The following is a 16,884-nucleotide window of genomic DNA, read 5'->3' as shown; positions in this document are numbered from 1 at the left end:
TCCCCAGGCACCCATACTTGCAGGTGATTCAACAGATCACTGTGACTGCAGAGCTTCCTGTAGGGTTTATCATCACTTTGGGTAAACTTCTTTCATCCTATGAAACCTGACTCCTTGCTCCAGGATGGATTTGAATTAAAGCTTTATGTGTGTTCCTTAGGGCAAGGTTCAAGAAGAGATTTAAACACAAACTAGGACTTGGATGGATTTTAGATGTTTTCAGCCAAAAGGTCTTATGAACTGTCCCTGCTGATAACCCACAGGGGTTATCAAGTCCCTTCAGTCTAAGGTAGATTCACGCAAACCAGCGTGTGGAGCAGTCCCTTTTGAAGCCCGTTTAGGGATCTGGCCATAATTTACTTTTGTGTTATCCTGGAGCTGGATAGAGGAACAATTGACATACTCTCGTGTTTTCCAAAGACTGAATACAATTCAATTGCTTTTAAAGGTACTACCTAAAATCACTGAATCTTGAACTTGAAAGTTTTGTTGATAATTTTATGTATTCTTGTATGTTGTCTGAAATATCTGATCTGGTAAGGTAAAGGCCACTGTAGAATTAGAGAAGTGATTTCCTTGCAGTGTTACAGAACGTGGCGCTTGGCTGCGCTGCTGACGGGGCAGTTGAAGATTACTGGTTCAAGCTGAGCGAGCTCTTGGCGAAAGCCGCGGAGCTCACGATGGCCGTGACTGCGAAATGCGCCAAGAGTGCCTGTACTTCCACAGACTCTTCCTCCTTCCCTTCCTGCCCAGACACGCCGCTGCCAGGAGCCGATGGCTCGGGGGAAGCGGCCGAAGAGGCCCCCGGGCAGGGCCAGGCCGGGGCCAGCGGAGCGCCCGCCCGTGCAACCCCCCCGCCCCGGCGCCTGCTCGCGGCTCTAGGGGGAAGGGGAGGAGGAAACGCGGGTGGGGACGGGACGGGACAAGCCCTGCTGACGGTGGCTGCGCCCGGGCGAGCGGAGACGGGAAGAGAAGCGAGGAGGGGTGGCGGGCACGGCTCGGCACGGTAAGGGCTGTGCCGCGCTGCCCGGAGCCTGGCGGTGCGGCGGGGGGGCTTTGCTGCTCTGCCGGGGCCGCTCCCGGGCCCGAGCGCTGCCCTCCCCGGGCCGCTCCCAGTGCTCCGACGCGGCTGCGGGGAGGGGGAGAAGCCGCGGCTCTGAGGCTGGTCCCGCCCCGCAGGAGCCCCCGGGGCACCGAGGGCAGGTTCGGGCTTCGCGGGCCAGCGGTGTCCCGAGCAGCGCAGTACCGGTCCCGGTCCCGGGACGGTCCGGGAGAGGCCGTGGGCGACGTCTCCTGCCCTCGGCGATGCGGGCGGGGGCCGAGCGAGGCCGGAGTTTCGCTTTCCCAAGTGTGGCAGGCGGAAGGTTGCCCTTTCCTTAGGGAATGTTCTCAGGATCCGCGCGGCAGCAGCTCCTCTCGGAGCGGCTCTGCCCTGCCCCGGGGAGGGGGTTACTCGGAGGATGAAACCACTCACAGGATTATTCCAAAACTATTGATTACTTGATAAAAGTAATACTGTAGCCTCTGAAATCGCTCCTGCCGCTGGAACACACCGTGCTTCTTCTTTTACTTCTTCTACTTTTACTACTATACTTCTCCAGTATAGAATTCAATGTGACCACAATGCCATTGGTTCTTCCTGAAATAATATGTCAGAGTCTTTTTTGTTGTGATTACTGGATTTTATTCTCTCACAAATGCCTGGGAAATTTAAACAAATTTGAGATAGTATTTCTCAGCAAGTTGGTAAACTTGGAAGTCGTTCAGAGTTCAGACAAAGTTGGTGGTCCAAGAAGGTGCTGTGTTAGAGCTTTGCTCTGCAAAAATCCGAGTGCTGTGATAAACTTGTATATCCTGCTGGCTTGTTACAAGCCTTCAGCCTGTATTTCGTTCTCGGTGTTGCTGACCGGTGGCTGTCTATGACTCTGATGTGCAGGGAGCCCTCTAAACTACCCCTGGTGTTGGAGGGCAGTTTGGGATTTCTAGTAAAGAGGACTGCATAGGAATTGTTTAATTTAAGGATTAAATTGAGTCAAATTGTAGCAAGAGATTAAGGGAAGGGCATCAACAGATTTGTTTGGCCAGACTAGGTTAGGGTAGCTGTAATTGTAAGCAGTTCTTTACTGGATGGGTTTTTGTTCGGTTGGTTTTTACATACCAAGCAGAGAGGTGGACTATTATGTTCTTTTTCCCTCTTCCCCAGCCTAATTTTCAAGACCTGGAGTGTGAAACACATTTGCACAGGCTGTATGAAGTGATGGTTCAAATATCTCTTCAGAGTTGACATTTAAAGCAGAGGGGACTTTACAAAAATGAAATTGAAAAGCTGAAGTTGTGGTTACATTACAATATTCAGTAATTTGAAGAGGCTTTTTTGGTAGTCCCAATGTCATCTTGATGTTTATTAGGAATTTTTGTTTCAATAGATAACTTCAAAAAATTCATATATGGTTTTAGTTTTTTACCATCCACTGTAGTACTTTGTACATGTTATTTGTGCTACAGATTTGAAACTTCAAAAAAAGAAAAGGAATTCCACAAAGTGCTGTGAGGACCTGAGACCTGTTCATGTTTGTCTACAGAAAAAGGAAAAGAAAGTGCAGAAAAAGCACAGTGATCACTTTTAAACTGAAATGGTTGTTCAAAACCATTTGGTGGTAGGAAATGAACATGCAATGTAATTTAAAATAAGTAAATATCAATACTTGAAGTACTCATGCTGGAAGTTATATAATTTTGAAATCTGTGAAAGGGTTTCATTCAGTTTCTTACAACTGGCTTGTCAGTGAAGCAGAGCTGAGCAGTTGAAGTAGCTGTGTGTTTAACCCCACCTGGCAACTGAGCACCACACAGCTGCTCACTCACTGTGCCCCTGAAGAAACTGGACGGGTGTGAGAAAACTCATGGGCTGAGATAAGAACTGTTTCATAACTGAAATAAAATAATAAGAAAAGTAATTACTTAATAGTTGTAATGAAGAGGAAACTAACAGAGGGAAATACAATCCAGCAAGTGAAGCAAATGAGAGCAATTGCTCACCAGCAACCAACCAATGCCCAGCCAGTCCCTGAGTAGTATTTCCCTCCCAAAAACCTTCCTGGTTTTATTGCTGAGTGTGATGCTTTATGGTCTGGAATATCCCTTTGGTCAGCTGGGGTCAGCTGTTCTGGCAGTGTCCCCTCCTGGCTTCTTGTACATCCCCAGCCAACACCAGCACACCAAGTGGGAGCAGTAGATTGTGATTCAGCTCTGTAGTTTGGTCACAAGGAGAAAACTTCTCTTTTCTAAAGAAAACAGAGGATCAGTGTTTTTTCAAGGTATAGCTGTGAAATACTTGTTGCTACAAAAACTTACCGAGTTTCAACATCTTCGACTGCTGTCCTGTTTCCTCTTCATTCTGCCAAAGCTGCAGTGTGAGTTTGAGAAAAGTGGGAGGGAGGAATGTTTGTCTCAGGCTTACCACAGTTACTGCTCCAGCACCTGTCGGCATGTCTGTTCTTCTGTACCAGCTCCTGGCCACCGGGCTACTATAAAACCCACACTTGATTGAGTACACAATTTTCTTTGTAATACACCTTTCCGCATTTCTGCTAAATCTACTGGGAAGACTGTAGGACTCCTAAAATATATAAACGTTGGTGTTTGCTGGTGTATCCCCATGCGTCCAGTGTAGCTGATTAGTCCTGTGTAACCTGGAAGAATGAACAAACCTGTGACAAGTTCTTTATAGGAATGTTTATAGACTACACTGAAATCCTGATGAAAGCTGTATTGTGTGAGGAAGGTAATCAACAGTATTCCAGGGACTTTTCCATGCTCTGGGAGAGTGGAAAGGCTTGTGTCATTGTTGGAGACTTATGTGCTGGGTCTCATCCAAGCTTTGTGTGGATGGAGTGACAGCAGTCCTAAACAGACGCACCCAAAATTCTTTCTCTTTGCATGTTGTCTTTTGTACCTGCAAATTGCATCAGTGCAACTTCCCTTCTTTTATTCACAGTAGTTCTATGGGTAATTGGAGCTCCTAGATAACCTTCACAGCACCATAGAAGTATTATTCCAAATATTACTGGGTTGCCTTTCCCAGACAGTACTGAGTGAAAAGATGTGCATGTGTACAGAGGGATCGTGTGTGTGGCAGCAGAATGGAGTGTGGCTCTTGGAGAGCTGTCTGATGGTCCCTAGGAGGAAGGGATAAAGGGAGATGCTTGGTCAGCATTGATGCCACGAGACCTTGTTCCACAAAGAAAATGGTGGGCAGACTACAGGAAGTGGGTAGGTGGGGAGGAGGAGAGGAAGTGTGCATTGAACCCACAGTAGTTTCTTGGCGGTGGTCAGCGTTCCTATCCTCTGCAACAAAATAACAATTAGTGGAGGAAAATTTGCCCTGCCCTCATTTAAATATTGCTAAGAAGCAAAAATGGCAAGGGTAGATATATTAGATATATTTGATGGTTGTAAAAGCTTTGAGTTCAGTTGGACATGCTTAATTGTTTGGGTTTCTTTCTCCATCAATACAATTACTTCTTCTTTCAAATTACAGCAGAGGTAAATAGTATTTTTAAAATATTGAAGTTTCCCCACAAACCAGGCTCATGTTGGTTAGCAACTACCATGTGGCCTATCATACTGTTCTGTTTTTCAGGTAAACAAGAGAGATTAGAAATGGTGTTCTTGGAGAATAATGAGACTTAGACTGTTTTGCATACAAATAAAGATGCCCCACCTCCCTGCTTTAGTATTTTTACTTTATAAAGGAAGAATTGGTGTTGGGGCAAAGTGTAAAAAATTCCCAGTGAAAAGGAATTGGGAAGTAGGCAACAACAACAGTGAAATCAAGATTAATATTTAATACAATCAGAAACAAATACCAGCCAATTAATTTTATGCTGGTAAAAGTCCCTTTTAATCTAGTTATCTTCTTGCTGTTGAGTTGAGCCTAATTATTTGTCAATTGCCATTAATAAAAAATGCCTTTTGTTATGATTTTCTCTCTTTTATGTTTTAGATATAATGTCTGCTGCAAGTGCCAATCCTATCCCATCTGCACCACCTTCTTATGAGGAAGCTGTAGGAATCAATGTGAACTATCCTCACCCCTATCCCGTCCCTGGGCCTGGACAGAAGCCAGATGGGAAGGGAACAAACCTTCCCCCACACATGGGACAGCCTCCACCAGCAAATAACCCCAGTAAGCCTCCAGAACTCTTCTGTACTTCATGTTAAGGTGGTGTCAAAGTGGTTGTATAATAGGTGTTGTTAGAAGATGAAAAATTGTGGTTCGTAGGTGTTCAACACCTGCCAAAAATACTTTTGAAGAGAATGAGACGAATCCATTCTTGTGAATCTCACAGTGTGCAGTGATATCAGTAATATCATTTGGCTTTCTGCAGTTTTTAGTGCAGCTTTATTTTTTAGACAGTGTATTTCTGCATTAGGAAATGCCATGGTTATTTCTGTGTGTCGTTGTGGATTTCATTGTTCTGAGCCCTGAATATTTCAGTTATACCTGGTTTAGAGGAAGTTGATTGCTATTCTTTTTTCCTGTTCCTCATGGAGTAACCACCCATTTCTCTACTCAGTTACTGTTCAGACAGTGTACGTGCAGCAGCCAGTAATGTTTTATGACCGCCCAGTTCAGATGTGCTGCCCTTCCTGTAACCAGGTGATAGTGACACGTCTCTCATACGACTCAGGAGCTTTGACCTGGCTGTCATGTGGTGGCCTCTGCCTGCTGGGGTAAGTCAACTCCAATTTGCACTTTTACCTTGACTTTTTTTAGCTCTAACATAGAGCTAAACAGAGCTCTCAGCTTTTCTTTCTCTGTGTGGGACCTGAGCCGTCGTGCTTCAGTTAGCCTACATCTGCATCTGTGTCCTACCAGACCTTAAAGCAGTTCTGGAACATTACAGTAATGGACTCCATAGCCATGTGTGTTCTTCCTAAAGCTTATGGCACTACGTTTTACTGATTGCTTTTGAACAAAATACATTTTACCTTCTTGTGTGTATAAAAAGTGATAAAGCAGTGTTTTTCTCCTTTTTTTGCCTTTGCAGGTGTATAGCAGGCTGCTGCTTAATTCCCTTCTGCATTGATGCCCTAAAGGATGTGGATCACACCTGTCCAAAATGCAGTGCTCTTGTTGGCTCTTACAAACGTTTATAGGCAGTGTTTTTACATTGATTGATGAAGTTGTTTAGCACCTCTACAAGCCCTCTCTGAAGCTTTATGGAGACTTTCCATTTTTTCTGTGCATCCTGTCACTGGAAACCAATAAAAAGTAATGTTTATTGCTAGATGGTTTGAATACACAGTTGCTTGAGAGGAGTCTCACTTAGGTCTGTGAGAAGCATACCTAATCTGTATGGGCCACTCACTCCAGCACCAATGGAGAGCAATGGAGTGTTTCCCTTTTTGCTTAATACAGAACAGGTTGGTGATATTCTTCAGTTAATCTTGTGTCAGGCGTGATGCACATTGTGCTTGCATTGAGATGTAAAGTCTCAGCACAGAACAAGAGGAGGACACGTATGGAGAACTGTTCAGGCTCATGCTTTGGCAGCAGCACTGTTTACAAACTTGCAGGGAGTTGCCTCAGAGACAGGTGCTCCTCTTTGAAAAAAGAAATCTCATGTTGTCATCTTTTCATGAGCACTAGAATTCATTTTAAAACTTTTGTAGCTTGAAGAGAACCAAACCTGAAGGCTTCTTCCTTCTTGGAGGTAGCTTTTCCAAATGGACAATTCAGGTAGTTATGCAAAAATAGTGAATGAATCTAGTATCTGAATTTTCTTGCCAGTTTCAAGTCTAGTCATGTCTGTAATCTGAAGTAAAGATGTTCATATAGAAGGTATTTGTTCAGTGGTTTTTGTTAGGCTGGAGGCTTTCTTAACTGCTGATTGAAAGTCTGTGAAGTGTTTTCTTCACGCCAGTGGAAATGCCTAGAGAGCCTTGGTTAGAGCATTGGAAAACTTCCTTGTACATTTACGTAAGTCAGCTGATTGACCATAAACAAACCTCAGCCTTATCTTAAGGCTCAAATTCCACCTGAAACACATAAATAAAACACCCAGGCTTTTAGTTGTTGATCTGCTCATTAATTATTGTTTCTTTATTAAGAAGGTAAAATGTGTGTTAAGGAGTTTCTCTGATTTTTCTAAATTAAATGAAAGATGAGTTCTACTTTTAGAAACTTTAGCTGGATATGCTTATTTAAGATGATAATCACAAAAAATTAGGGAATGAGGCTCTGAAGGTCAAAGTAGTTTCTGTGCATAAGCAACTGGAGATCAAACAACATTTTCATGCGTATTACAGAATCCAAATCACAAAATCAGCTGGTTTAGAAAAGGCCTTTGAGATCATCATATCCAACCTGTGTCCTAATGCCACCTTATCAACCAGACCATGGTACTGAATGCCACACACAATCATTTCTTAAATACCTCCAGGGACAGTGACTCCACCATTTCCCTGGGCAGCCCATTCCAAAGTCTGATCACCCTTTCTGGAAAAATCGTCCTAATGTCCAACCTAAATGATACCTGTCTAGAAAAGGCAGACAGGTGTTTAAACAAGGCTGTGTTGGTAAAACTGCTTTAATATCTGTAAAAGTAAAAAGCTAAAATAAATATAAATAAAAAATACTGCATGTACTGTTCTCGCCAGATGTGCCTTCTGTATATATTTGGTGTAAGTTAGTTTTTCAAAAGTCTTTCAACACTTTATGTTTGAAATCCTGTAATTTTGTAAATCATGTACAATCTCTAGGCCTTGTCTTAATTAGGTTTTGTAAACTGATGCTGTTGTGAGCCAGTCTGCAAGTGATTTAAGAGCTTCCTTGTGTATTTGGAAAAGGTTTCTGGTCTCCTCATGCCATAAGAATGTACATCAGGAGCTACTCACTGGTTCCTGATGTACAAGAGGATGATGGAGATAAAAAGCTGGTGGTTTTGTAGCTTTCCATGCTGATGACATGGTACCAACAAGTGCTTTTGTCTGCTGGTGCACCACCATAGTGCTCTCTGTGTTCTTGAAGGGCTTGGGCAATGCTGCATTGAATTTTCTGTTCCGGTGACGCAAGCAAGTCCTGTGCCTTACTGGATGTCACAGAAAATGTGCTTCTTGTCAGTTTATTGTCAGAGCAAGACAGAAAGATGGAATGAAGCTCGCACTGTTTCCAAAATTGGGATTAGCTTGCATGGTAGGAAGGATTTTTAATTCTTTTAATCCCATGTCAGTCTGGTCTGGATAATCCTGCTATATATTCATTTGGTAAGTCTTCTAGTTGTTATTACCTTAGCTCCCCTTTTCTCTCCAAAGTGATGGTTGGAAAATACGAGGTGGTGGCACCAGAATGCAAAACACCAAAAAGAAATTAATTTTGATTTATGTGGACAGTCTGTTGATTCTCTTTAAGTTCCTTGTATGGACTGAGAATAGGACACAGTGTTGGCAGCTCTTCCTTCCAATTCAGCATTCTGCAAGGCTTTCTGCTGCCCCTTCTGTAGTTGTGTTTTCTTAAATGCAAAGCCTGTGTTTGTTCTCTTGTGTATGGAATAATTTACAGACTGTGCCAAAGTAACCTGGTTTGTTAAATCCACCTTGGACAAACAAATGCAGGATATAACTTGCTTTGTGTGAAAGCACTTTGTGTTTGATTATGTTGAAATTACTGTTTATTTTTAAAACTGACTCTATTTAAAATAAAACCTTTTCTTTCCTATCTACTGTTTGTAATTGGAAAATTATAATATTTGGAATGTTTCCAAACACATGGATGGCTGAAATGTTAAAAGAAGAAAAGTAATTACAGGGAGAAATTTTTCTGAGTCTCACCAAGTCTCTGATATATGGCACCATCTGCCTTGCAGACCAACTGTCCCACACAGAGCCACACTGAAAATGTGCTGTTTTCCTGCAACCCAGGCTCTAGAAATATTTTTTCAGTTAAAGCTTCTGGGTAAAACTTTCACTTGCAATGCAACTAAACAAACACATCCACGTTCACATACCAGGAATATATATCAAATATCACTGTATTCAGTAGGAAAGAATCCTTGTTAATCATGTGAGAATACCCTACTTTCTTTCAATATTTTCTATATTTCTTTCAATATTCTTTTTATAGTTTTGGTTGGTTGGGGTTTTTTTTTTTTTGAGGTGCAGAAAGCACAGGAAGGCAAGGTTAGAACTTCAAACAAGTTTGTTTTAATGCATTAATATTTATTATTTTTGTTAAGCAATTTTAGGGTTATTTTGGAAGTGAGTGAGTCTTGTATGAATAGTTTTTCCTTGGTAAGGTAAGATACAGAAGGAGCAATGCTGGCTTTATGGACTCAAGCTGTTTTCACATAAAGAAGAAGCACAGGGCACCTGAAATCCTCCAGCCTCACATTACAGATGCAGGTAAAACCTCCCCTACGCCCACCTTCATGAGCTTTCCAGGATGACTTTGCTTTCTGTTACAATTTGACAGTGTTAATTTCATTAGGCTTCTATTTTTATTAGAACTTGCACAATGTTCAGATTCTGATGAGGCTTGATCCAGAAAGAAATAAAACTTGTTTTGTCATGCAAAGAGGATCCTAAATAAAAGTTGTACTTTGTATCCTAAAACAAGTAAAAGGCAGCTGGTAGCCCTACAAGAGGGAGTTAAGTGAGTTCAGAGTGGTTTCAAAAAGCTGCTATTTATTGCAGTGTTTGTGAGAGCACTTCTGGCAGTCTAACCACAATGTTTTTTTTGAAGAAATTCTAGTTAATTTTAGAAAAAAATCAAACCTAGCTAATTATTATTCATAACTGAACAGCAGGAGGTCAGTAATGGAGTATGCAATAATGTCATCCTCAGAGTAAAAAATGAAGAAGTGCAAGTCCCGTCACCAAGGTGTAGTTTTTGTAGTTCAGGTTATTGCATTTTATAGCAAATTAACTTCTGTGTTCCTGTTTGCTTCATAAGATCCTGCAATGTGATATGAACTTATTTTTTTAGAATTACTTTTAATGTATTTTTTGTGAGATGTATAATATGCTGGGTGTGAATCCAATATAAATTTGGCAATGAGCATCTTAGTACTTTTTCAAACCAGGACACTAAAAGGTGCATGTGAAACCTACTGATGTCAAAGGAAGTACTTATAACCTCTTAAAAATGATTTTTGTTGGGTTGATAATTTGGTTTTGTTTTTTATTCTTTTTTTAAGAACTTGAAAATGTAACATCTGAACAGATAGTTGTGTGGTCTGGAGGTGCTGAAAGTAGCTGTGCCTAAGCTGAGAATAAACCAAGAGTGGGTAGGTGGCTTTTTGAAAGTCCTTTTGTGGTTGGCTGTTTTGCTTCACACCACAGCTTTGTCTTTGTAACAAAAAATTACCCCCAAAAAGCAGCTTCAGTGAGCTCCGGAGGACCGTGGCATCAACAGGGAGTATGACGGACACTGCTCTAGGACTTAAAGCCACAGTGCACCTGAACGTGACAGCAAGGGATTCACAAAATCATTAGGGGGAAAAAACAAACTCAAAGCAATTTTCATCTCTTGCTCCACACAGCCTCTGAAGTACCTTCTTCTGATGCTACTCTGAGTGCTCTGTGTCTTGGTAACAAGATTTTTTTTTTTTTTTACTCTATGAAAACAGAATCATAGAATGGCTAAGGTTGGAAAGGACCTCTGAGATCGCTTAGTCCAACCTGCTGGCTCCACCTTTCAGCCATGTCCCTAAGCACCACCTGGACATTTTCTGAATGCTTCTAGGAATGGCGGGTCCAGTACTACCCTGCACAGCCTGTTTCAATGCCTGACCACTCTTTCAGGCAGCTGAGAGGGAAAAGTCCCTCCTGAAACTCCTTTTCTCCAGGCCAAGGCCCCCAGCTCCCTCAGCTGCTGCTCATCAGTCTCGATGAGGAGCTCCGCTGCACGTCTCTGGTCACGCTGCAGCAGCTCAATGTCCTTCTTGTTGCGAGAGGCCCGGAACGGGACACCGGACTGGAGGTGCGGCCCCATCACCCCGTTTCCCCACAGCCATCGCTCTGCCCGCCCTTGCCCTGGCTGTGCCGCGGGTTCCTCGGCCGCTCCTCGGCCCTCGGAGGCCGAGGTTGGAGAGGGTCCGCCGGAGAGCGGCCGCTACCAGACGCCTGGGGCGGACAGGTGGCCCCTCCGTCGCTTAACTTCGGCTGGCAAAGCGCCCTGGAAAGCGTTGGTGCCTCGCAGCGCATTCGCTGCGTTTTCCCCACAGGTGGGGGGCGTTCGTGCTGCTGCCCCACGCGGTGCCCGGTGCTGTGAGGTGTCCCCCGACCGCGGGCTCTGGGACATGCGTGGCGCTGTGAGGGGGGCTCCGGGACATGCACGGCGCTGTGAGGGGTACCCGGCCGCGGGCTCCAGGCGGTGCCCGGAGATGTGAGGCGCCCCCGACCGTGGGCTCCGGGACGTGCCCGGCGCTGTGAGGGCTCCCCGGCCGCAGGCTCCAGGCGGTGCCCGGTGCTGTGAGGGCTCCCCGGCCGCAGGCTCCAGGCGGTGCCCGGCGCTGTGAGGGCTCCCCGGCCGCAGGCTCCAGGCGGTGCCCGGCGCTGTGAGGGGCACCCCGGCCGCGGGCTGGGTTCGGGGCCGTAACCAGGCAGAGCTCCCGGACATGGGAGGTCTGCGAGCGCAGGGAGGCGGAGGTGCGGCGAGCGCACAGGTGGGTGTGGGACCCTGGGCAAGGGCACTTCCCTCCTGTTAGGGCCAACGTCAGTGTTACGATAATATTAATTTAATATTATTTGTGGGGCCTATACAAAGCAGACTTTGCCAGTTTGTAAAAGCTCAGGCTTTCTTGGCAATAATGGTGAACAGTTCTCTTGTGTCCACAGACAGGCTTACCCTGTTGTGTGATAGATGGTACTTTTTATTAAATTCATTTTCCAAACTTCAGTACCATATCCATTAAAATGGATGGATACTTTGCTGAGACTTACAGCCAGAGTGGGTCTCTAGTGTGTCATTAAACCAGTGTGTTTGCAGTATGTGTGTCAGATTTTCTTCAATTTTTTACGATTATCTAGGACAGCAGTGTGCTGGATATTTCTCTTCAGGACGTTCTTTTTCTGCCTGTTTTGGGGGTGGTGCTTTGATTTTTTAGAAAAAGCTCACCTGGAGTTAGGTAGGAAAAAATGCTTAAAAGATGTTGAGTCTTGGGCTCCATCCTAAAATAGCCAGTCACTGCATGAGGGATGCACCTGAGTCAAGTGCACAGGACACTTATGTGATATTTTATCTTAAAGATTTGACTTCAATGTGCATTTAGATCCTAGGTGCTATTCAGGCATTTAATTCGGTATTTAGATGTTTCAATAAAAACTGCCCCAAATCTGTTCTCTGCTAAAAACAGCTGTTTGAAATATTTCTATCAAAAAAAGCCTTAGAATTTTGTTTGTAAATTTCCTTGTTCTTGGGCCTGTGAAATTGTCAAGATTCAAGCAAGCTCAAATTTATAAATTCTTGACTGTTCTCATAGTCCTCCCATAAGATATTTTTCTTCTTTTTTTATTAGTATAGTTTCTTCCCTAAGAAATGGGAAGCTACAAGGCTAAAACTTGAAATTAAAATGTAAATTAGTTTATTTTAGAAGCCCAAGGTGCTCTCTGCACTGGAACCAGTGCCAAGATAAAACAGAAATTCTTGTTAACTTCAGTGTTGTTTTACTGTCTTTGATGCAAGTTTTATGCTGTAAAGGTTTTTTTCCATAGCTATGTGAAATATGTTGAAAAATCTTATTATATAAACAGTTGAAAGTCAGACTGGTGCGGAACCTGGGCAATAGTAGTGATTTAAGAAAAGAATTGTCACAATATAGCAATTTTCTGGTAAATTCTTCATGTTTTTATGTTCCTGCCCAGCTATTAACTTTCCTGCTTCTATCCATATTGCTGATAGTAGACCAAGAGCTAGATGGCTGCTTACAGGGAGGACATACTGTGCCCACATGAGCGGTAGTTTTAAATGAAAAATTAGAATGAGTACCAGACTGAGTAGCTTAGCAGAGTAAAAATGGCAAACTCAGCAAGTAATTTTCCACAAAGAAATCTCTGAAGCAGTTTCAGAATAAGAATTTTCTGAGAAATCACTGTGAAGGCAGAAGGCTTTCTCAGTTAATGCTTTGGGTTGGTTCTAGGAAATTTGAGCTGCTGTGTGAAATATGTAGGTTTTTTGTTTGTTTTTTTTAATTGAGTTTCAAACCTAGACTGACTCTGAGTTTGGCATTTGGCAGGTCAGGGATTTTGATAGAGGGGCCCAGATTACATCTTAGAGTATTTTATTAACTCTTTAGACTGGAGTTGCTTGCTCTCACATTCTTTAGTCATTGATGTTTGCAAAGCTCACTTGACAAGTTGCTTTCCCTTTAACTTTTGTAAGCATTTCATGAGCAAATGTTATATGCTGGAGGAAGCAAGTGCAGGAAAGAGGCTGTAGCAGCACAAACCTAGCAGGGGAGAGTAGTACCAGTGACTGGGATTGTATTGAGATTTCTCCTTGTGACTCTGGTTTGCAGTGAGCAGTAGCTCAGCCTAGACCAGAGGGCTTGCAAAAGTATTTGCCTGCCCACAGGTTCCCTTGGGAGGTGCTGGCACACAGGCACAGCTGAGTTGTGGCCATGGCTCATGGGTACATGGGCTCAGAGTGCATGGGCAGTGTGGGAAGAGCCCCGGGCCTGGAAGAGGGGTCTGCCTGGAAGGTCTGTGTCTGATGTGTTGTACAAACCTGATTGGTAGCAGAAGGAAATGGTTCAGTGGTTTTGTGTGTTATTCACACACAATTTCACCCATTTGAAGTTTGGGATTTGTTTGGTGGGATGTGCTGCCTCCCATGAACTTGTTTACACCTTCCCTTTACTCCCAAAGCTTTGGCTTTCATCCTGTGTACTTTTTGGTTGATTGTCAAGGGGTGATTGCTAGGGTGGCATTTACATTTGTTAATTTAGTTAAAATTCAGTACATGGGATTGTTCTGAGCATTTGCTCCATTATGATGCCATATACCTAATTTTTCTTCCTTACAGTTTTGTGGGATTTCTAATAGATTAACTTCTCTTTCTCTTTTGCAAAAAGGCTGAAATGCTGTTGGGAATGGGATCAGTGGTGATGTATCTGTCTCTCCCCCTTACCACAACCTCCCCCTCCCCTCCACAGGCTGTCCCTGCCAGAGCCCCTCCTCTGGCAGGAAGAGGGGAGTTGAAATAGTGAGCTCCTGCTTTGTGAAGGAAATTTTCTTTCAGTGCCTTGCTCAGAGGTGCCTTTGAGAGCAGAACTGATGTGTTTATTTTAGCTTCTGGTCTGAGGAGATGATTTCGATGGCCGCAGGGTTGCTCGCCATCATTTTACTGTCTGCTGTTGTGGCTGGAGCTTCAGGGAGTAAGTAGAAGAAATTTTTCCTCTGCTAAGATTGATCTCTCTCAATGCAGAATATTCCTACTAAGAAATGTTCTCACTGGCAAAACTTCAGAGAATTATGTTACAGCTTGGAGGTTTGCAGGAATTCTTGTAGCAGCTTTGTCTGGATTTTTGGTGTAGTGTAGCAGTTTGCTTTGCTGAGCTCTTTGGGTGGTACTGGGCAGGTGGGAGAGCACCCCCCTTGGAGAGGATGCATGAAATAGTGCATCTTCCTTCAGCATTCTGGAGAAAGCAACAGAAATAGTGAGATTGTGTCAGTCTGTATACTTGATAGAAAAAACTCTCATGGATTTATTAATTTGTTTTGAGGACCATGCTTTTGATTTCAGTGATTTCACTGAAGTTCAGAAGCAGCAGGGCTGTGTTGAGCTGCACACAAATTTGCATCACTTTTCTGTTCTGTTACCTGTCATTGCAGGATCCTCAGAGAGGTTAAGTCATGGAGCTTCCTGTTTTGCAGAATGTGCAGGTGAGTAAAACAAGATAAGGAAAGAGGAATTTGAAAACTTGCACAGGGATATTGTGTTCTGAGAAGAATGATACTTATCTCTGAGTGATCAGCATTCATGGAAGTAGCAGAGAAGTTCCACCAAGGTTTACCAGGTCCACACCTGCCTGAAGTTTGCATTCTGTGAACTCTGAAAAACTCCTAAGCATTAGAGATGAGCAAAGGACTAAACCAGTGTGTGACTAAGCCCACCCATGAGCCTGAAGAGCAGATCTATTTCATTTTGCTGTGGTGAAGGTCCTGCTTTGGTGCTCTCTGAAAGGTGTCAAAAGATCATCATGCTGTAAATGCATTACATTTCTGCTCTGCCCTTGGAAATTAACTTCTTGCCTTGCAGGAAATTATGAGGTTATGTGCTTGGGAGAGGGGAAGTCTTTTCACCCTCCCTACAGGAGCTATGGCTGCCATGCAGGGTGTTATCAGAAACCCAATTCTTTCAGTTGAAAGTCCAAGTGGGAACAGTCTGAATATCCATCCCTTTACTTAGCTGATTTTCATGGCTGAAAGATTAAAAGATAGAAAAAAATAGAAGGGGAAGTTTAATAGGCTAAAAAAACACCCCCTTTTTATGTTTATTTCCTAGGACACAGTGCATCATACTTCCCCAAAAGAGCTAGATACAGCTACAGGTATTCAGCAGTCACCAACACATTCCTGCAGGGAAATAGTTACAAAAGCAGTGGCATCTCTCTGGAGAGCACAGTGATCATTGAAGTGTTGGGGAATTGCCAGATGGTTTTGAAAGTAAGTATTGTCATAATTGTTTGAGCGATTGAGATGAGCTGATGTGGAATCTTATTTTTCTTTGTATTATTGCTACATTGCAAACATTTGTTTTTCTTGTAATTAAAAGCCAGTTTGATTCTGGATCTCATAATTAGAGTTGCAGTATTTCTTTGATGCACCACAACTTGAAATTAGATATTTGCCAGTTTTAAAAGGCAGATTAAGCAATAATTGGGTTTTTTTCTAAGTGACACAACAGTTTCATGGTTTTGTTATATGAAGTACAGAACTGGAGGTAAAGGCAGTCCTTGAAAGGAACTTGGTTTACTTTAAAGGACTTTCATATCTGTAGTAATAATTTTAAAAGAGCAAGCATTTTAAAGAGAACTTGAGAAACTTGTGTGATGCGCTGGATTGGTGCCATTCCTAGCCCAGTGTAAAATTCCATCTTGTACCACTCCATTCATCACAACAGGAGATCTGTCTCTCAGTGACAAGAGCAACATGGCAGTTTCAAACTACAGAGCTTCTCTTAGGGTTAGCCCTGTGCTAGGCCAGGTGGAGAACTACAGGGGCAGCAAGGAAAAACAACTTCTCAGCTGCCTGGGTTTTCCTTCAGGTTAAGAGGGGATAATTCACTGGTTTTGCTTTAGTAGACATGTGTCTACTAAGTACACACACACAAGGCCAACAAAGAAGAGCACAGTTATCCCTGTCCTAGCATATGGATAAAAATTAACTGGTTAGTGATTTGATGGTAAAAGGGATATAATAGTGCTGTATAAAATGGATTTAATAGTAAATGAAACTTCTTCACAGAAGAATTTTCTGGAAACTGCCTCAGATATACCCCCTGAAGATAGGGCTAATGCAGTTCTGTTGCAACACTGAATGTTTGTTCATAGTGATGTTTGGTGTGGATATCCTGATGTGATAAATCCACAAGTTCTTCTTGACAATGAAATATATTGCCTATAATCTTTGCTCCTAGGTGCAAGATGTACAGATTAAGAAAAGTTTTGCATCCAGACAGGAGTCTCTGATGGAAATGGACCGTCTAAGGTAGAAAACCTTCTAATTGGTCTGTTTTTTGGGGTTTTTTGAAACTATATGGCTTAGCAGCAGCTTGACTGGACACTGCTCACTCTGCTTTGCACTCTGCTTAGTTTTAGGGGTTTTCTTTGTTTTGTTTGGTTGGAGTTTTTTTAGATGAGGATCCAGATAGGAGCACCA

At 43.1% G+C, this 16,884-nt stretch overlaps 2 protein-coding genes across 2 annotated transcripts in view; both read left to right on the top strand.

The window, feature by feature from the left end:
- Positions 1–873: 873 nt before the first annotated feature.
- On the top strand, positions 874–8,722 carry LITAF (lipopolysaccharide induced TNF factor). The gene is made up of 4 exons (XM_059861337.1): positions 874–1,006; positions 5,006–5,188; positions 5,580–5,736; positions 6,054–8,722. The coding sequence occupies exons 2-4, from the start codon at positions 5,011–5,013 to the stop codon at positions 6,160–6,162; spliced, it is 444 nt and encodes a 147-aa protein (XP_059717320.1). The 5' UTR covers positions 874–1,006; positions 5,006–5,010; the 3' UTR covers positions 6,163–8,722.
- A 2,783-nt stretch (positions 8,723–11,505) lies between these two features.
- Positions 11,506–16,884, top strand: part of LOC132335482 (uncharacterized) — a 76,997-nt gene continuing 71,618 nt past the window's right edge. The window contains exons 1-4 of the mRNA XM_059862059.1: positions 11,506–11,669; positions 14,836–14,886; positions 15,509–15,669; positions 16,643–16,713. Coding sequence (XP_059718042.1) covers positions 15,658–15,669; positions 16,643–16,713 — 83 coding nt within the window. The 5' untranslated portion in view covers positions 11,506–11,669; positions 14,836–14,886; positions 15,509–15,657. The remainder of the gene's footprint in view (positions 11,670–14,835; positions 14,887–15,508; positions 15,670–16,642; positions 16,714–16,884) is intronic.

The sequence above is a fragment of the Haemorhous mexicanus genome, chromosome 17 (genome assembly GCF_027477595.1).
Source record: "Haemorhous mexicanus isolate bHaeMex1 chromosome 17, bHaeMex1.pri, whole genome shotgun sequence".
NCBI classification, from domain to species: domain Eukaryota; kingdom Metazoa; phylum Chordata; class Aves; order Passeriformes; family Fringillidae; genus Haemorhous; species Haemorhous mexicanus.
This window is presented reverse-complemented; position numbering and strand designations above follow the sequence as displayed.

Excerpts from the sequence above, each read along its gene's own strand:
- LITAF (XM_059861337.1), top strand. The coding sequence starts at position 5,011 with ATGTCTGCTGCAAGTGCCAATCCTATCCCATCTGCACCACCTTCTTAT. Across the intron at positions 5,189-5,579 it reads TCCACCAGCAAATAACCCCA|TTACTGTTCAGACAGTGTAC; the intron begins GTAAGCCTCCAG and ends TTCTCTACTCAG. Across the intron at positions 5,737-6,053 it reads GGTGGCCTCTGCCTGCTGGG|GTGTATAGCAGGCTGCTGCT; the intron begins GTAAGTCAACTC and ends TTGCCTTTGCAG.